The following is a 21377-nucleotide window of genomic DNA, read 5'->3' as shown; positions in this document are numbered from 1 at the left end:
ATAACCTATTTGTTTTAATAAATACAACATTTACACGACTTTAATTTACTTAAGTTCTACTTTATTTGTACTTGGTAGGAAGGCAGCCAATAAACAGCCAACTGGAATGTAGAAGAACAAGAGAATTCATTAAATATTCAAATCAACAACGTCATCACATTCCGTCATTGGCAATACTTACGATACATGACCACGCCCACCATCACAAACGGTGGAATACAACCGAATGACATGAAAATGGGAAACAGAACATTACCCAATATCGAACCCATGCGACCAATCATCATGGTCAACGATACAATCATTGTTCTGAATTGAAAGAAAATGAAATCGATTTGAAAATAAGGCATAAGATTAGGAATAAGAATAATTCACCTTAAAGATGTTGGAAATAGATTAACTGACGTTCCAATGGAAGATGTTGCCGACATACTACCCAATGCCGAGTACATCGATGTAATGATTAATGTTGTCAGCGACGATGAGGACCAGTAAAGAGCTATGCCACAGCTACCGGCCGCCATTAAACCAATGACTACAATATGTTAAAGAAAAAAATCTTAAGAGGTTTGCTTTCATTAAAATTTTGTCGGGGGTGTGCCTACCTTGAATTCTCTTATTTCCCAGAGCATTAATAAGTGATCCAGCCACCAAATATGTCACAAAACCAATGCAGGCCACAATAATGTTATTTGTATAGGATGAGGGTGTGATTATCTTAAAAAGGAAAGAAAAGGAAAGGGTAGAATAAAATTAAATATTGGGTTTCGATTTTCTGTGCTCCTCTCTCGTATATGGTTCAGTGAAACACAGATGAAGACATTTTGGTCTTCTATGAGAAGACTTCCTGGTCTTCCATAAGAATATCTTCTGGTCTTCAATGAGCCGACCTTCTATGAGAAGACCTTCTGGTCTCTTATGAGTCAACCTCCTTGTCTTCTATGAGTCAACCTTCTGGTCTTCTAAGAGTCGACCTTCTGGTCTTCTACGAGAAGACTTTCTGGTCGTCTATGAGAAGAACTTCTGGTCGCCGATGAGGAGACCTTCTGGTCGCCGATGAGTAGACCTTCTGGCCTTCTATGAGAAGACCTTCTGGCCTTCTATGAGAAGACCTTCTGGCCTTCTATGAGAAGACCTTCTGGCCTTCCATGAGAAGACCTTCTGGCCTTCTATGAGAAGACCTTCTAGTCTTCTATGAGAAGACCTTCTGGCCTCCTATGACAGACCTTCTGGCCTTCTATGAGAAGACCTTCTGGCCTTTTATGAGAAGACCTTCTGACCTTCTCTGATGAGACCTTCCGGCCTTCTATGAGAAGACCTTCTGGCTTCTATGAGTCGACCTTCTGGTCTTCTATGAGTCGACCTTCTGGTCTTCTATGAGTCGACCTTCTGGTCTTCTATGAGTCGACCTTCTGGTCTTCTATGAGTCGATCTTCTGGTCTTCTATGAGTCGACCTTCTGGTCTTCTATGATCGACCTTCTGGTCTTCTATGAGTCGACCTTCTGGTCTTCTATGAGTCGACCTTCTGGTCTTCTATGAGAAGACCTTCTGGTCGTCTATGAGAAGACCTTCTGGTCGTCTATGAGAAGACCTTCTGGTCTATGATAATACCATCTGGCCTTCAATGTAATACCATCTGGTCTTCTATGAGAAGACCTTCTTGACTTCTATAAGAAGACCTTCTGGCCTTCTATAACAAGACCTTCTGGCCTTCTATAAGAAGATCTTATGGACTTCTGTGAAAAGACCTTCTGGCCTTCTATGAGAAGAAGACCTTCTGGCCTTCTATGATCTTCTCCTTCTGGTCTTCTATAAGAAAGCTTTCTGGCCTTCTATGAGAAGACCTTCTGGCCTTCTGTGAAAATACCTTAATGCGTTCTATGAGAAGATTTTGTAGCCTTCTATGAGAAGGAAGAAGACCTTCTGGACGTCTATGAGAAGACCTTCTGGTCGTCTATGAGTCGACCTTCTGGTCGTCTATGAGAAGACCTTCTCGTCGTCTATGAGAATACCATCTGGTCGCTATGAGAAGATCTTCTGGCCTTCTATGAGAAGACCTTGTGGCCTTCTATGAGAAGACCTTCTGGCCTTCTATGAGAAGACCTTCTGGCTTTCCATGAGAAGACCTTCTGGCCTTCTATGAGAAGACCTTTTGGTCGTCTATAAGATGACCTTCTGGCCTTCTATGGAGAAAACATTCTGGCCTGCTATGGAGAAGAACTTGTTGCCTTCTATGAGAAGATTTTCTGGCCTTCTATGAGAAGACTTTCTGGTCGTCTATGAGCAGACTTTCTGGTCGTATTTGAGAAGACATTCTGGCCCTCTCTTATACGACCTTCTCGTCGTCTATGAGAAGACCTTCTGGTCGTTTATGAGAAGACCTTCTGGTGGTCTATGACAAGACCTTCTGGATGTCTATGAGAAGATCTTCTGGTCGTCTATGAGAAGACCTTCAGGTCGACTGTGAGAAGACCTTCTGGTCTTCTGGTCGTCTATGAGAGGGTCTTCTGGCTTTCTATGAGTAGACCTTCTGACAATCTATGAGAAGACCTTCTGGCCTTCTGTGAAAAGACCCTATGGCCTTCTATGAGAAGATATTCCGGCCTTCTTTGAGATGACCTTCTGGTCGTGTATGAAAAGATCTTCTGGTCGTCTATGAGAAGACCTTCTGGCCTTCTATGGAGAAGACCTTCTGTTCTTCTATGAGAAGATCTTCTGGCCTTCTATGGGGAAGATCTTCTGGCCTTCTATGGTGAAGATCTTCTTGCCTTCTATGGAGAAGATCTTCTGGCCTTCTATGAAAAGACCTTCTGGCTTCTATGAGAAGATCATTTATGAGAAAACCTTCTGCCCTTCTTTGACAACACCTACTGGTCTTTTATGGACAGATCTCCGGTCTTATGTGAGAGCAGTTGCTTTCAATGCAATTTCTATCAGATTTTAACTTACCACAATACACTCATCACTTGGATTTTTCACCAATTCCGTTTTATTAACACTGTATTCCAAGATGGTACACATGCTGGTACTTTCATTGGAAATTTGTTCATATTCGTTGAGGGAGGCAAACATTTGAGGCAACCAAAGGCGCATGGTGTTTTGTCTGAAAGCGTATTGAAAAAAGTCATTAGTATTTTTAATATTTGTTAAAATATGATTTGAACTCACCCCAACAAAATGAAAAACTGCATAAGACAGACACGGAAACATAGACCCACATATTGTTTGGAACACAAAACTTTAAATGTATTGGGCTGTTTGTCCATCAGTGTGTCATCCTTAACACTATTGTTGTCGGCTTCTTGTTTTTCTTCCTTACAAATATCTTTCATATTAGCCTCAATGGTTGCAACACTAATTTTATCCGAACTATCTTCCTTTTGTTTAATTTCTTTAATTAATTTTTTAATCTGAAAAAAAAATATAAATAAAATTATTATATCAGAAATATATTTACAAAATCTGAACTTACAGGATATGTATCCTTGGATTTTCCTGTATTAAGCGCATACATTGTCTTAAAAGCCTCCAATGCTTCCGAATTTCTACCCTGGGTAATGAGAAATCGTGGACTTTCGGGAAAGAAACAAAAGAGAATGCAACTCAGCAGACTGGGTATTCCACAAATAGCCAAATACATTTTCCATGCAACAACTGGAAATATTCAAAATATTATTATTTCTCTCGGTTTTCCCAGATTTATCTCACTTACAATTCATATTGAATATATCGAAATTCCAATTCAGTGGCAATACCACAATGGCCAACACCGGTAACATTATGGCTGCCATTGAAAACATAACTCCAATTATCATCATTATACGCGAACGGAAATTGTTGCCATGGAATTCGGAGAGATAAGTCATCAAAACGGCAAATGGACCACACATTCTGCAGAAATTTATAAGGGGAGTTATTTCTTGTAGTATAATTAAATTATCCTTTAAATTCAGTTGCTTACACAAATCCACCACAAAATTTGGCAATCATCAGCTGCGTCCTACTCTGACTCAAAGCTCCGCATATGACACAGATTACGTCGAGGAAAAATCCAATGATAAGTAAATTCCGACGACCTTTGTTGTCAGCCAAATATCCCCAACCAATGGCGGATGTAATCATACCTAAATAAAAAATAATGGACGTTTATTTACTTTTGAAATACTTTTTAGGATTTAATGCTTTTGAAAGTCTCTGCAGGAAAAACATTTGAACAAAGCTTGTTCTATTCGATCCCCTTACACAAGATGAGCTCGCATCCCAATTATGGCTAATTTCTTAGTTAAAAGAATATTTTTCGTATTTTTAGTAGTTTTAGTTCTTTTTTTTACGAATTATCAAGAACACATCAATAGTAGTCTTCATGTAAAATTTCAGGGCCCAATATAGAAAAGTTTGCCATTTTAGCTCCATAACACAGTTTTTACTGTTTTCGACTTTGTATACAGTCGGTACAAATTGTCAGCAGAACAATTAGGCCACACGCATGGAGGACATCAAGTTCCCCAAGCTCAGGAAGTTTTTCTTCTCTATGATCTCAAGGCCTCGAGTTGACCTAGAGGTGGTTAAATATGCAGATGAGTGTACTCTCATGGCTTCCTGTCCTGTTGTTGATGAAATAAGTGCCCTATTGAACTCCTCCCTCATCGAACTTTTTTTAGGGGAGGTATCAGAAGAAAAGGACCGATATCCTCGATATTAATAATGTACAGGTGAGATGAAAACCTGCAACCAACTTCAGACTTTTGTCATTTCTAAACAACTCCTCCGACAGCTGTTAAAATTATTCCAGTGATAGCTCATTATATTGTTTACAAGCGTACAAAAGCATTTTGGTGAGAATTTTCCGGAAAAAAAGTTATTCGCATTGGAATTCAAGGAAAACCATTGGAAGGCTGGAAAACCACACGTGGCTATCGTTAAAGCATTCAAGCATTTAAATGTGAATAATTTTTTTGTAGCCCGACGTCAAGGAAGTGGACGGAAGAAAACAACAACATCAGCAGAAATGGTTCGAAAATTAAAGAAGCGGCTTGGTCGAAACCCGCCGAAAAATGGCTCGTGAGCTGAACATATCGCCATATTCCATTCGGCAAATATTGAAAAATGAGCTCGGGGTATAGCCATAGAAATTCCAAAAAGTGCAAGAACTAACACCGCAAGAGAAAGAAAATAGTCTCAAAAGAGCTAAAGAGTTGCTTCGCTCGGCCGAATGTGGTGAACTGCCGAATTTGGTTTTCTCCGATGAGAAAACATTCGTCGTTGCCAAAGAGGTCAGCTGAAAATTTACACCTTCGGTTGGCCACCAGAACTGAAGCGCCGGCCATGGTGATGGTGTGAGCCGCCACAACAGCCGATGGTCGTTCTCCGCTCGAATCAATCGACCGTGGTATCAGAATAAATGCCAAATATTATCGCGAAAATATTCTTGTGGGTGTATTAAAGCCTTGGGCACGCAAACATTTTAGCTGCAGACCTTGGACATTCCAACAGGACTCAGCACCATCGCACTCAGCACGCGCCACCCAAGAATGGTTACAAAACTTAGTTTCTCGCTTCATTTCCAGCGCACAATGACCATCAAAATCTCCGTTGGCCTATTGTGTCTGGAGTATTTTGGAAAGCAAGGTTGGCACTTAAAAATACCAAAGTGTCGATCACCTAAAGCAAGGCCTCGCCGGGAATGGACCAAAATACCGCAGAGCAACATTTTGGCAGTGTGAGACGGTATCAGTGGCCGTTTGAAGGCCAGAAGTATTTATTTTATTTTTAAGAGGCAAAAGTAAATAATTAAACAATCGATTGGACAATGTGGAACTGGATCCCAAATCCAAATTCTCTATCCCGCGAAGAACTCAAAATGACAAACTACAGTCCATTGGGTTGGAAGAGGGCGATATAGGTATATAAATATATGAATATATCGACATAAAAAATGAATATAGACTTTCCATGGTCTTAAGAAAAGAATACTTCTTTGGGTCTTATAAAAGTGAAAGCCTTTAAAAAAATCTTCTACAATAGAACTACTTCTGTAGCTTCTATGGATAGGATATTTTCTGTAGATCTTTAATATGCGATCATTGAATTTAAGACCTTCCTATAGGTAGGAGTCTTTCAGTAGATTTCCTAAAAATGAACGGGTTTCTTTTATATGTCGAAATTCTTCTGACGGTCGTGTATAGATAAAAGTCTTTCTGTAAGTCATCTGTAGACAGAAAATTTTTTTGTAACTCCTTTATAAATATGAGAACTTCTGTAAGCACGTTATGTAGAGAAATGACCATCTGGGATTATTGAAAATCCTTAAGATTTAACCTATGCATCCTACAGCGAGAAACCCTTTCAAATGTCTTATATATAGGACTTCGATGGGTAGAATACGACAAAATCATTTGTTTATCCCAAGGACGTACCCTATTGAAATTGGAGATAATCGGTAAAAATATAGATATAGCTCCCATATATATCTTCGTCCGATTTCCCTTTTATTGTGCACCAAACGTGTAATATCAGCCCGAATAGTATGGAATTTTGCACATACAACCAAATTAGTATGCCAAATTTGATCGAAATCGGTTCATATATAGCTATAGCTCCCATATATATTGTTCATCCGGTTTGTTATTTTTGTCCTCCGCAACCGTAATATGCACTCTGTAACAACAATATTTGGGGAGATATATCGAATACAGCTCAGAAATACCCTTGCTAAATTTTATCGAGATCGCTTCAGATATGGATGTAGCTCCCATATATAACTTCGTCCGATTTACATTTTATTGTGCACCAAACGTCTAATATTTGTCAAGATGTGATGGAATTTGGCCTAATTGAGTCTAGAAGCTAGTATGTCAAATTTGGTGAAGATCGGTTCAGATATAGCTATAGCTCCCATATATACGATTCATCCGATTTAATATAATAATATGCACTCCGTAACAACGATATTCAGGGAAATATATCAAATACAGCTCAGAAATATATTTGCCAAATTTTATCGAGATCGGTTCAAATTTGAATATAGCTCCCAAATATATCTTTATCTGATTTCAAATTAATTTTGCACCAAATGGGCAATACAAGTCCGAATTTAAAAGATACGAAGGCTTCGGCATATTTAGTCCTTTGAACTTTAAATTATAATTATAATCATAGGGTGTATGATTGAATTCTCCCACAAAAACTTTTAATTGTTATGCGGAGCTCTACTAAATTAGCAAAGTTTTGTAGGGTATCATAAAGTCGGCCCCGACAGACTTTAGGACTTTCTTTACTGGTTTATAGCTACTTTTATTCTTTTGAGGGCCCAATAATTCGAAAAACTCGACACGAGCTAGGGTCTTTTAAGAAATTTGTCAATGGCGAATTACATGATGTGAATATCGAAAACGTCGTGTGCTCCATTGCGATATAGACACGTTCAATTTATGTTTGTCAATTCAAATACTTACCACAATATGTAATGGCATTTAGAATGCCTTTGTCCAATAGATCCAAACTAAGATCACACTCAGCACTGGGCAGGATATATGAAACCACTGCCGTTTCCAAAACTGTTGCCATGACCGCAGGCAAGGCTGCGACGAGCAATAAAATGTTGAAGCGGCCAAATCCACAAGCCTTGATGGCTGTTTCAAAATCAGCTGGACGGTCAGGCATTGTGTCACTGGAACTTTTATTACAATTGTTGTTGTTGTTGTTGTGATTATTATTACAATTATCTGGAAACAAACAATTTACACTTCTTTATTATTCAAAACACTAAGAAAGAGATCACTCAACACACACACACCTTTCTCCGTGGCGGTAGCTGCTGTTTCTGTTGTCATGGATCCCATTATGATTAAATTTTGTATATTCACAAATTTATATATATTTTTAAAAATATTTTTCCAAATTTTCAATTTTTTTTTTAATTTCTTATAATCAACACATGTTTTTTGATTTTTTTCCTTTTTGCACCGAATTTCACTTTTCACTTTCAAAATTTAAACGCTCCATCAAAGATCCCGAGACTAACTGATTAGCAACTCGGGATGTTATATCTTCTTATGGCAAAAATGCTGTACTCACTCTATGGCGACGCACAACCATATCCCCACCCCATTATCTCCGGTCATAAAATATGATATGGCTTTGCAAAGATTCTGATAATGAAATCTGCAACAATATTTGCAAAATCTTTCTTGACTTAGCATCAGCAACAGGAAGTTAGGACAGAAGTCTATTAAAGAAAAACGTTTGAAACTCAAATCTTTTTTTTTAATAAATCAATAATTAAATATTTTGAAAATATCCTCTTTTTGTTTTTTTTTACATCTCAAACAATTCCTTATTCTAGTTCACTGGGGTGAACATCCATCGACCTGATGCTATTATTTGTTTTGATCTTATCTCAATATATGTATGCAAGTACATATGTCGACTGCTTCTTATCAGCATCATAACACCTTTAAATGACAGACTAACTGTTTATATCATCACTGTTGTTTTGATTTTTCCATGTCAGACTCATCAGCCCAGTGACGTTACGTTTTACGATATTCTCATTTACCAACACTGTAGACTATGTCAAACAGTCATTGCTCGTAAAGATACAGTTATGCTTGAGTAAATAGCACATACATTACTTTAATTAGTCATATATTGCATCAGCTGGCAACTAACAGCTTCTGTAAAGCCTTCCGGTGCTTCCAAGATAAAATTCATTACTCAGCATCTATTGGAGGCGTTTAGACATCTGAAGAATTCAAGGTGTGAATTTTGAGGACTTTTTCGTTGTGAAACCATTTTTGTCTCCTCTTTAAGATATGAACTTATGGGTCTCTATAAGAAGAATTTTTGGTATACCATAAGAACTACAGGGTGGGATGAAAAAACTGCAACCTAACTTCAGACTGCTTTTATTTCTACGCCACTCGTCCGACAGCTGTAAAAATTATTCCAGTGACAGCTCATTATATTGTTTACAAGCGTACAAAAGCATTTTGGTGAGAATTTTCCAGAAAAAAAGTTATTCGTGATGGAATTCAAACGTGACAATGTGATTTCTTTATATTTGGCTGGAAAACCTCAAGTGGCTATTGTTAGAGAACTCTAGCATTTAAATATGAATTAATCTCTTGTGTGTTTCGTACCATCGCTTGTTACCGTGATACTGGTAGCGTAGCCCAATGTCAAGGAAGTGGACGGAAGAAAACATCAACATCATCAGAAATGGTTCGAAAAGTAAAGAAGCGACTTGGTCGAAATCCGCGTCACAGTGGCCGAAAATGGCTCGTGAGCTAAACATATCGCAATATTCCATTCGGCAATAATTGCAAATTCAACTCGTGGTAAAGCCATTGAAGTTCCAAAAAGTGCAAGAAAAGAGCTAATAAGTTGCTTCGCTTGGCCCTGGTGATGGTGTGGGTCGCCATAACAGCCGATGGTCGCTCTCCGCTCATATTAATCGACCGTGGTATCAGAATAAATGCAGAATATTATCGCGAAAATATTCTGGAGGGCCATTTTGGCCGCGGACCTTGGACATTCCAACAGGGCTCAGAACCAAAATTATGGCTTTTGACCTTGTTGCACTTCTTTTATCTCAATAAGACCTTCAGCTTTATATACTTCCGGTCTTCGATGAGAAGTACTTCTTTCTGGCCTTCTATGAGAAGTCCCTCTGGCCTTTTATGAGAAGACCTTCTAGCCTATGAGAAGTCCTTCTGGCCTTTTATGAGAAGACCTTCTAGCCTATGAGAAGACCTTCTAGCCTATGAGAAGACCTTCTGGCCTTCTATGAGAGGACCTACTGGCATTCTACGGGTGGACCTTCTGGCCTTCTATGAGAGGACCTTCTGGCCTTCTATGAGAGGACCTTCTGGCCTTCTACGAGAATACCTTCTGGTCTTCTATGCGATGACCTTTTCGTCTTTTCTGAGAAGACTTTCTCTTCTCTGAGAAGACTTTCTCCTCTTCTCTGAGAAGATCTTTTAGTCTTCTTTGAGAAGACCTGCTGACCGTCTATGAGAAAACCTGCTGACCTTTTATGAGAAGACCTTCTGGCCTTCTATGAGAATACCTTCTGGTCTGCTGATTTTCTATGAAAAGATCTTTTGGCCTTCTATCAGAAGACCTTCAGCTCTTCTGTAAGAAGGCCTTCTGACCTCCTGTGAGAAGACCATCTTATGGCCTTCTATGAGAAGACTTTCTGGCCTTCTAAGAGAAGACCTTATGGCATTCTATGAGAAGACCTTCTGCTCTTCTATAAGATGAGGAAGAAATTCTGTTCTTCTGTAGAAAGGCCTTCTGCTTTCTTTTGAAAGTAGCTTCTGCTTTTTGTAGGGAGGTCTTTCTACACTTTTTTGAAAATAATGTCGCCCCTGTTACAATTTTCCTGTAACATCTTTCTATAATAACATCTTTCTTTCTTCGTGTAAAGGCATGGTGTTTTTTCATCATGAGACCTATGGAAAGATTTTTTGATCTTTCTTAAGAAAACCATAGTGTTTTTCATAAGAAGATTTTTCGGTCTTCTATGATGTAATCTATGGGAAAGGCATTGGGATTTTCGTTTAGCAGACCTTGGGATCATGTATAGAAAAATCGTGGGGTCTTTTATTACAAAATTTTCTGGTATTTAATTAGATAAGGATATCTGTTGGCCGTCCATATAGACTTCTTTGGGCTTCTTTAAAAATATTTTCCAGTCTCTATAAGAAGACCTTCTGTTCTTCTATAAAACGTTCTTCTGTACTTCTTTAAAATATCCTTTACAAATACCTTTCTTTTGAGAGAAGGACTTTTGGCCTTATAGTCATATCATTATTCAGGTTTTCAACGGGGAAGATATGTTTTGTGAATTTTCTGGTCTTCCCTGAGAATATTTATTTAAAGAATATCGTATTGGTGTCTACAAAAGACTTTCTAACCTTCTAAGGCTAGGTCTTATGGGATTTTGTAAACAGACAGTTTGGTTTTCGGTTGGCCTCCTAACCTCCTAATAACCCATAGGAAAACGCTTGTGCCCTTTAAGCTCAAAAATCTTCTGTTATGTACATGTTTGCTAAGTTCTATGGATGCTCGAAGACTAAAGGTCATGGAAAACTATAAAATAGAATGATGTCTTATCGTCTGACAAATGACTCTCTTTTATAGCAAGAACTTCTTGTGCTCCTTTACGAAGAGCTATACGATTTTATTAATTTTTTTAAAATTGATTATAAGATAGTTTCGTACAAATTTAAATATCTTTTTTTATTTACAACACAATTAAATTATACAACTACAAAAATGTTTTACTAACTTTTAAATAACGTTTTAATGTCTAAAATATTTACACATTGATTTTTTAAGAAGACTTAATTATTGAGACGATGGAAAATACACATTTACTTAAGTTCCACTTTATTTGAACTTGGCAACAATGCGGCCAGGATACAGCCAACTGAAACGAAAAAGAATAAACTTGAATTATTATGAAACTATATCCATTTCAATACTTACGATACATGACCATGGTAAACATGACAAGAGGGGGTACACAACCGATAGACATAAAAATCGGCAACATGACATTACCCAATATGGAACCGACTCGGCCAATCATCATCGTCAGAGATACAATCATTGTTCTAAATGGACAAAAGTAGTTAAAATTTAAAAATATAACTTCTAATATTAAATTAAATTTTTCTTACCTTAAAGAAGTCGGAAATAGAATCACAGATGACCCAATACACGATGTTGAAGCCATACTGGCCAATGCTGAATACAGAGATGTTAGAATTATTGTTGTTAGCGACGATGTTGACCAGTAGAGAGCTATGCCACTGGTGCCCGCAATTATTAGGCCAATAACTGAAATTGAAAAAAATTGTGCAAAGGAGGATTTAAAAAATAGAAATGATTTAGACCTCATGCTGACCAACAGGTCATTGCACTTAATAACTTAAAAAGTAGGTGTATTGAAGTTTTGAATTGCCTTGCTGTTTCTCTCAATCTGTTTATTTTAGAAAATTGTTAACCGTTCGGCAATTTCTTCCTGCCCTCATTACAAATTTTCATTTCATGAAAAATATATTTTTTTTTAAACGCACCTTGTATCCTCTTATTGCCCAGGGCATTGATAAGTGTCCCAGCTAATAAATATGTTACAATGCCAACACAGGCCACAATTATGTTATTTGTATACGATGAGGGTGTAATAACCTAAAATAAAAGATAAAGAATTAATTTTAAATTTTCGTATTTAAATGACAAACAAGTAAATGGGGTCTTATCTTGGCTGGATACACAAATTTCCAAAATGCAGACGTTTACCTTGGACATTTAAATACCAATACTTGAAGTCTAGCTTTATAAGGGGTCTATTCTACAACCTGGGGCCATATTCTCGTACAATGAAAAAATGAAATAAAAAATATTTTCATTTATCAAATATTTCATTTCACTTTTTCATGGAAATAGAATTGGGAACCTGGACAAACAGCGTGAGATGAAAAAAAAATGCAACCAACTTCAAACTGCTATCATTTCTAAGCATCTCGTCCGACAGCTGTTAAAATTATTCCAGTGATAGCTCATTACATTGTTTACAAGTGTACAAAAGCATTTTGGTGAGAATTTCCCGGAAAGAAAGTTATTCGAGATGGAATTCAAGCGTGATAGTGTGATTTCTTTATATTTGATTGGAAAACCACAAGTGGCTATCGTTAGAGCACTCCAGCATTTAAATGTGAATAAATCTTTTGTTTCTGGTAGCATCGCTCGTTATCGTGATGCTGGTAGTGTAACCCGATGTCAAGGAAGTGAACGGAAGAAAACAACAATCAGCATAAATAGTTCGAAAAGTAAAGAAGCGACTTCATCGAAAACCGCGTGGCAGTGGCCGAAAATTGGCTCGTGAGCTTAACATATCGCAATATTCCATGCGGCAAATATTGAAAAATGAGCTCGGGGTAAAGCCATTAAAATTCCAAAAAGTGCAAGAACTTACACGGCAACAGAAAGAAAATAGACTCAAAAGAGCTAATGAGTTGCTTCGCTTGGCCGAAAGTGTTGAACTGCCGAATTTGGGTTTTTCCGATGAGAAAACATTCGTTGTCCAGCAATTTGTAAACAAACAAAATTATCGATCGTGTTTATTTGCCAAAGAGGTCAGCTGAAAATGCACACCTTCCGTTGGCCACCAGAACTCAAGCGCCAGCCATGGTGATGGTATGGGCCGCCATAACAGCCGATGGTCGCTCTCCGATTGCCGATTATTGTCGCGAAAATATTTTGGAGGGTGTACTAAAGCCTTGGGCACCCAAACATTTTGGCCGCAGACCTTGGACATTCCAACAGGACTCAGCATCGTCGCGCTCAGCACGCGCCGCCCAAGAATGGTTACAAATTGAGGTTCCTCGCTTCATTTCAAGCGTACAGTGACCACCAACATATCCGGATACCAATCCGTTGGACCATTGTGTCTGGAGTATCTTTAAGAGTGAGATTGGCACTAAAAAATGGCAAAGTGTCGGTCACCTCGAGCAAGTGCTTCGCCGGGAATGGGCCAAAATACCGCAGAGCAACATTCAGGCAGCGTGTGACGGTTTCATTGGCCGTAATTCGTGCCAAAGGTGACCAATTCGAACAAATCTAAACTCTTTGTGATATGTGTTTTTATACCCTCAGCCATATGGCTAGAGAGGGTATACATCATTTGATACGGCCAAAACGTGCCTCATCGAAATAACCGTTTTAGACCCTAGGTCTCTTTGGACCAAACCAGTTTAGGACATTAGGAATCGATCAGTGACGTCCGTCCATCCGTCTGCCTGGCTGGCTGGTGCGCACGATAACTTTCGAACGGAGTATCCGATTTGGTCCAAACTTGGGACATCGTAATATTTTTGTCAAACTTAGTTCGAGTTCGGAGATGGGCAATATCGGTCAACACCTTCTGGTACCTCCCATACAAAATGTCAATATTCTCAAAGAAAATAATTTACTGCACAGAAAGATAAAGAATAATCGAATTTGCTCTAACTTTGCAAATTCTAATATTTGCATCAGTGATAGTTCAGGTGAGAAAATGCACAATATCGGTCCACTCCATCAAGTACCTCCACCACATAAATATAAAATGTGATGTAAGAGATCGATTGTCTCCAAATTACATACATCACAATATTTTTACTAACCCAAAGTCTAGTGTAAACATTGAATACATTGGTCCACTTCTCACCCCACAAAGGGTCGAAATTTCGAGTTCATATAATTTTGAGTTCATAAAAAATTAAATTAATATCCGATTCCATTCAGACTTATCACATCTCAATATTTCTATCAACACAAGATCTGTAATAAAGATGGTAGAGATAAACCATTCCTTCCTTCCACAAGGGGTCAAAATTTTGAATAGAAATAACTCTCATAAAATGCGAAATAAGCATCCGATTGTCCTAAAATTTCACACATCCCTGTATTTCTATTAACACAAGCTTTGGTGTGAAGATGGTAGATATCGTTCCACTACTTCTGGTACCTTACCGACAACGGGTCTAAATTTTGGATAACTATGAAGCTCATAGAACGCGAAACGAGCATCCGATTATTTTCAAACTCAACACCTCTCAATAATTTTATAAACAAAATATTATGTGTGAAGATGACATATATCGGACCACACCATCTGGTGAATATTTATGTCTCTTATAAAATGCGAAATATGCATCTGATTCTCATCAAATTTTGCGTATTCCTATACTTTTTCAAACGCAAGAAGATGTTATATATCGGCCTACCCCTTCTGGTACCTTTCCCACAAAGAGTAACAATTTTCAATATTTATATCGCTCATAACTTGCGAAACAATTCGGCGGTTGTTTTTAAACTTGATCCATCTAGAAATATGGAATTTAATATGGGACTTATCTACTCACACCTTCTCGTACCTCCCCCAAAGAAGGGCAAAATTATAATAAACAATTATTCCAATAAAAATTGGTAATAGATGTCTGATTTTCGTGAAAATTTGCACAGCCTTTAGTCGACTATATCTGGTACCTAATAAACTATCATAGCTGAGGGTATACATCTGTCGGCAAAACCGAATGATATTTTTATACCCTCCACAAAACTATGGAGGGTATATTAACTTTGTCATTCCGTTTGTAACTCCTCGAAATACTCATGTCACACCCAACAAAGTATATGTATTCTTGATCAGCGTAAAATTCTAAGTCGATTTAGCGATGTCCGTCTGTCTGTCCGACTGTCCGTTGTAATCACGCAATCTTTCGAACGAATTGAGATAGAAGGCTAAAATTTTGCACACATGTTTATTTTGCCAGTTCGTAAATGGGCCATATAGGTCCACGTTTTCATATAGCCCCCATATAACCTCCCGATATTCGGTATTTTGATGATTTTAGCGTCATTATTCACCGGAATTGTTTCAAATTTGGTATTTGAAGTTCGAAATGGATACTACAGCCTAAGACAGAAAATTTTTTGTGCAGGTCCACGTCTTCATATAGCCCCCATATAATGGTACCTCCCTATATTCGGCATTTTGATGATTTTAGCGACATTTTTCACAGGAGTAGCTTCAAATTACGCGTTTAGAGTTCTTAATTACAGTCTGTGACAGACAATTGTCTATGGAGGTCCAGGTTTTCGTATAGGTCCTATAAATCAGTACCTCCCTATATTCGGTATTTTGACGATTTTAGGTACAATACCCACCGAAATTGTTTGAGATGTCGTATTTGAAGTTCGTAATGGATGTTACAGCCTGTGACAGAAAATTGTCTATGCACGTCAGGGTCTTCGCACAGCTCCGATATAACGGTACTTCCCTATATAAGATATTTTGATGATTTCAGCTACATTATTCACCGTTTATTTCAAGTTTCGAATTTGAATATGGTAATGGCTTATGACAAACAAAGCCTATGTAGGTCCACGTCATATAGACCCCAATATAACGGCTGTATTCGGTATTTTTAACATTTTAACAGAATTTTTAACGGATATTGTTTTTTGAAAATTTCCAAATTCGTTGGAGGGTATTCAAAGTTCGGCTCGGCCGAACTTACTGGTTTTTAACTTGTTTAACTTGTTTAACTTGTTACTTTAAATATTGGTATTAAATAAACTCACCACAACACACTCATCCCTAGGAGTATTTTTGAGCAGTTCCGTTCTATTGACACTATACTCTAAGACAGTGCACATGCTGGTACTTTCATTGGAAATTTGTTCATATTCGTGGAGGGAAGCAAATAATTGGGGTAACCATAGACGCAAGGTGTTTTGTCTATATAAAATTAATTAAAAAATTAAAATGATAAATTAAAAAATTACGGACCTACTATACCAGCCATTCGATGTGTATTTTTTCAATTTCTTGGCTAAAGCATACATTTAAATTTTGAAAAACTCGCATGGAATGGGTGAAAGATAGGCCCTAAATCTTAAATCGACCTACCCCAACATTATGAGGAATTCTATGAAACAAACTTGAAAACATAGACCCAAATATTGTTTCGAACACAAGGCTTTAAATATGTTTGGCTGCTTATCCAGTAGAGTCCCATCTTTCACTTCATCTCCATTATTCTCCAACTTTCCCTCGTCATTCTTTCTATTTGTTTCAATGGTTGCAATGCTTAGTTTCTTCTCAGCAACCTCCTTTTGTTTGATTTCTTGTATCAACTCTTTAATCTGAAAATTTACAAAAAATACAACATAAATATAAATTACTTTGAAATCGCTACATACAGGATATGTATCTCGAGGGTTTCCTGTATTAATGGCATATATTTTCTTCAACACCTCCAAGGCCTCAGCATTTCTACCTTGGGATATGAGAAAACGTGGACTCTCGGGCAGAAAACAAAAGCATGTGCCACACAAGAGGCTTGGTATTCCACAAATAGCCAAATATATTTTCCATGCAACAACTACAAATCATAGCACCAAAAAATATATCATCTTTCTCACTCGGCTTTAAGATACATACAGTTCATATTCAATAGATTGAAATTCCAATTTTGTGGTAAGATCAGAATGGCCAACACCGGCAGGATAATGGCAGCGAATGTAAACATGACGCCAATCATCATCATAATACGCGAACGAAAATTGCTGTCATGGAATTCCGACAAATAAGCTACTAGTATTGCAAATGGACCACTCATTCTGGAAAAAAGGTAAGGATCAAAATTCAAAAAAAATTTGTCGAAAGTAAAAACTTACATAAATCCACCGAAAAACTTTGCAATCATCAATTGGACCCGACTCTGACTCATTGCACAGCATGCAACGCAAATAACATCCAGTAAATAGCCGATTATTAGCAAGTTCCGACGACCTCTATTGTCGGCCAAATAACCCCAGCCAATGGCGGACAAGATCATACCTTAAAAATATATTCTTTATAAAATTATTATTTACAAATGAGGCCTGAAAACTTCCTGAAGCTCTTCCATACGTAGAAGAGTCCTGAAGCTCTACCATAAATAGAAGATCTCCGGAAGCTCTTCTATACATAGAAGATCTCCGGAAGCTCTTCTATTGATAGAATAGAAGATCTATAGATAGAAGACGTCCAAGAGCCCTTCTATAGATAGAAGACGTCTAAGAACCCTTCTATAGATAGAAGACCTCCGGGAGTCCTTCTATAGATATAAGACCTCCGGGAGTCCTTCTATAGATAGAAGACCTCCGGGAGCCCTTCTGTAGATAGAAGACCTCCGGGAGCCCTTCTATAGATATAAGACCTCCGGGAGCTCTTCTATAGATAGAAGACCCCCTGAAGCTCTTCTATAGATAGAAGACCCCCTGAAGCTCTTCTATAGATAGAAGACCTCCAGGAGTCCTTCTATAGATAGAAGACCTCCGGGAGCCCTTCTATAGATATAAGACCTCCGGGAGCTCTTCTATAGATAGAAGACCCCCTGAAGCTCTTCTATAGATAGAAGACCTCCGGAAGCTCTTTTAAACATTGAAGAACTCCGGAAGCTCTGTACATAGAAGACCCCCCGAAGCTCTTCTATACATAGAAGATTTCCGGAAGCTCTTTTATATATAGAAGACCTTCAAAAGCACTTCTATACATAGAAGACCTCCGGAAGCTCTTCTAGACCTAGAAGATCTTCTAAACCTCTTCTATACATAGAAGACCTCCGGAAGGTCTTATATGCGAAAAAGACCTCCGAAAGTTCTTCTATGCGAAAAAGACCTCTTCTGTACACAGAAGACCATCTGAAGATCTTCTACAGATAGAAAATCTTTCGAAGCTCTTCTAGATATAGAGAACTTTCCGATGTTGTTTTAGACATAGAAGACCTTTCTAGACATAGATCTTTGGAAGCTCCACTGGATATAGAAGACAGAAGCTCTTCTATACATAGGAGACCTACGGAGACTTCAAAAGACCTGCTGAAGCTCTTATATACAAATAAGATCTATTGAAGCTATACTAGACCTAGAAGACCGTTAGAAGCTCTTCTGGACATAGAAGACCTTTGAAATCTCTTCTGGACATAGAAGGCCTTTGGAAGTTTTTCTGGACATAGAATACCTACGGAAGCTCTTCTATAGATAAAAGAGCTTATAAAGCTATTCTATAGATTAATCCTTCTGAAGTTCTTCTATACATAGAAGACATTCTGAAGCCTCAGTCTATGGATGGAAGATCTATAGAAGAAGCCCTTCTGAAGCTCTTTTGTAGAAGACCTTTCGAAACATTTCTAGACATAGTAGAACTTCCAAAGAACTTCTAAAGCTCTTCTATACATAGAAGGCCTTCTAAAGCTTTTCTGTATACAGAAGACCTTCTGAAGCTCTTCTATACATAGAAACCCTCCTGGAGCCTCTTTCTGTAGATGAAACACCATCTGAAGCTAGGATGTCTTTAGAACGTCTTTTGTAAATTTTAGACTCCCTCACTAATCTTTCATTCTTACCACAATATGTAACGGCATTTAAAATCCCCTTATCTAATAAATCCAAATGTAGGTCACACTCAGCACTGGGCAGGATGTATGAAACCACCGCCGTCTCGAGTGTAGGTGCAATAACGGCAGGCAAGGCCACAACCAACAAGATAATATTAAAACGGCCAAATCTGCAAGCTTTAATGGCGGTTTCGAAGTCTGCTGGACCTTCCGACATTTTGCAGCTGTAGTAGATGATTTCGAAGATTAAAATGATAAAATTTGACCTAAATTATGTTTTATCTATTTTCTCTTGTTTTTATCCGCACATATTTCCCAAAAATCACTTTGGTTGAAAACGTTCACTTTTCACCAAAATTTAAACTGCTTCATTAAAATTTCTGCGACTAACTGTTCAGCAAATCGCCGCGTTATATATTCAAAGAAAAACAAAGAAACCTGTGGAGTCATTATTTTTATTTTAGCGGAGACGTGCGACAATGTCCTCCATTATCTTCATTCATAAAATCTGAAAGCTGTGCAAAGATACCTAATAATAAATTAAGTAAATTTGTTTGCAAATTTATCTTGCCTCTGTGGCATCAATAGCGAGAGTGTTCTTTTGCAAAAATTTGGAAATGATCGTCAATTGTACGACAAGAAGTTTAGAAGATGGGTTATCTGAATTTTTCTCTCCCACATCCCAGGAAAGTTACCTTGTTTGTTTTGCATTAGCATCAATTTACCCGTGGTTACTATTTGCATTGAGCTTATCAAGACATATATACTCGTATGTTTGCTGATTCTTATCGTCTTTATAACACCTTTAAATGATAGACTAACTGTTTATATTCGCAATGAAGCTTTTGTTATTATTTTGTCTAAGGTTTTCAGTGTCTTTTCAACTATAAAATGACGACATAGAACCATTTTCTTTATTCCGAAAAAAATAGTAGTGGGATCTCCTCTTTAAAACAAATGGAAGATAATCTTGTTGTTTAACTATTGTGCCAGGCGTGTTAGATTTTGAAGTCGTATAAATTCATAAATCCCTAAGTATATAGCAACGACCCTATATCCATGAATCACATATCACATCAGCAATTGTGGGATTTTCAACTGCTAATTGAGCGTTATGATAAACCCAGCTCAACTAAAATACGGATTTAAACTGCAAAATATTGTCGTGTTTTGTTTAAGTTTTTCATACGTCATTTGGATGTTTTGAAAAAAAAAGTAAAAAAAACATTAAGTTCGGCCGGGCCGAACTTTTAAAACCTTTCACCTCTAGGTAAAGCAAAGATTTTTATATAAAAGTATCTGAATTCAAAAACTATCCACTTTAAATTACAAATGCCAATAAGACTGTTTGGATCATTCTGTTCAACTTTTCAAAAAACCATAAAGTGAGTTAAGTCGTTATATGGGGCCATACCTAAACAGGAACCAATATCGACAATTTTATACTTCAAGGATTGTCATCTACCAAATTTTCTTAAATACCAAATTTGAAACAGTTGCGTGGGTAAATGTGACTAGGATTATCAAAACACCGAATATCGGTGGGTATCGTTATGCAGGGTGAGATGAAAAAAGTGCATCAACTTCAGACTGCTGTCATTTCAAAGCCAAAAAAACTTTTGGAAAACCACAAGTGGCTATCGTTAGAGCACTCCAGCATTTAAATGTAAATAAATCTTTTGTGTATCGTACCATCGCTCGTTGCCGTGATACTGGTAGTGTAGCAAGACGTCAAGGAAGTGGACGGAAAAAACAGCAACATCAGCAGAAATAGTTCGAAAAATTAAGAAGCGACTTGATCGAAACCCGCGTCGCAGTGGCCGAAAAATGGCTCAAGAGCTGAACATATCACAATATTCCATTCGGCAAATAATAAAAAATGAGACCGGGGTAAAGGCATTGTAATTCCAAAAAGTACAAGAACTTACACCGCAACAGATAGAAAATAGACGCAAAAGAGTTGCTTTGGTTTTCTCCGATGAGAAAACGAATGTTTGTAAACAAAGAAAATGATCGTGTTTACTTGCCAAAAGGTCAGCTGAAACTCTGCACCTTCGGTTGGCCACCAGAACTCAAGCGTCGGCCATGGTGATGGTGTCGGCCACAATAACAGCCGGTGGTCGCTCTCCGCTCGTATTAATCGACCATGGCATCAGAGTAAATACCGAATGCTATCGCGAAAATATTCTGGAGGGTGTATTAAAGTCTTGGGCACGCAAACATTTTGGCCACAGACCTTGGAAATTCCAACAGGACTCAGCACCATCGCTCTCAGCACGCGTCACCTAAGAATAGTTACAAAATGAGGCTCCTCGTTTCATTTCCAGCGCACAATGGCCACCAAAATCTTCAGATACCAATCAGTTGGACTGTTGTGTCTGGAGTATTTTGGAAAGCAATGCTGGCACTAAAAAATACCAAAATGTCCATCACCTCAA

At 37.9% G+C, this 21377-nt stretch overlaps 2 protein-coding genes across 2 annotated transcripts; both read right to left on the bottom strand.

Moving 5' to 3' along the window:
• On the bottom strand, positions 1 to 8270 carry LOC101896932 (putative metabolite transport protein YwtG). The gene is made up of 11 exons (XM_005183847.4): positions 7797 to 8270; positions 7456 to 7725; positions 3963 to 4125; positions 3714 to 3892; positions 3474 to 3655; positions 3170 to 3411; positions 2951 to 3104; positions 606 to 717; positions 376 to 535; positions 182 to 309; positions 1 to 101 (listed from the first exon to the last, which is right to left on the bottom strand). Exons 1-11 carry the CDS (start codon positions 7840 to 7842, stop codon positions 46 to 48), a joined length of 1692 nt encoding a protein of 563 aa, XP_005183904.2. The 5' UTR covers positions 7843 to 8270; the 3' UTR covers positions 1 to 45.
• Positions 8271 to 11305: 3035 nt separating this feature from the next.
• On the bottom strand, positions 11306 to 19357 carry LOC101898083 (uncharacterized). The gene is made up of 10 exons (XM_005183854.4): positions 18949 to 19357; positions 17237 to 17399; positions 17001 to 17179; positions 16760 to 16941; positions 16467 to 16702; positions 16139 to 16295; positions 12088 to 12199; positions 11689 to 11848; positions 11495 to 11622; positions 11306 to 11435 (listed from the first exon to the last, which is right to left on the bottom strand). Exons 1-10 carry the CDS (start codon positions 19154 to 19156, stop codon positions 11380 to 11382), a joined length of 1581 nt encoding a protein of 526 aa, XP_005183911.2. The 5' UTR covers positions 19157 to 19357; the 3' UTR covers positions 11306 to 11379.
• Between the last annotated feature and the right edge of the window lie 2020 nt (positions 19358 to 21377).

This window comes from Musca domestica, unplaced genomic scaffold, assembly GCF_030504385.1.
Source record: "Musca domestica strain aabys unplaced genomic scaffold, Musca_domestica.polishedcontigs.V.1.1 18, whole genome shotgun sequence".
Lineage (NCBI taxonomy): Eukaryota > Metazoa > Arthropoda > Insecta > Diptera > Muscidae > Musca > Musca domestica.
This window is presented reverse-complemented; position numbering and strand designations above follow the sequence as displayed.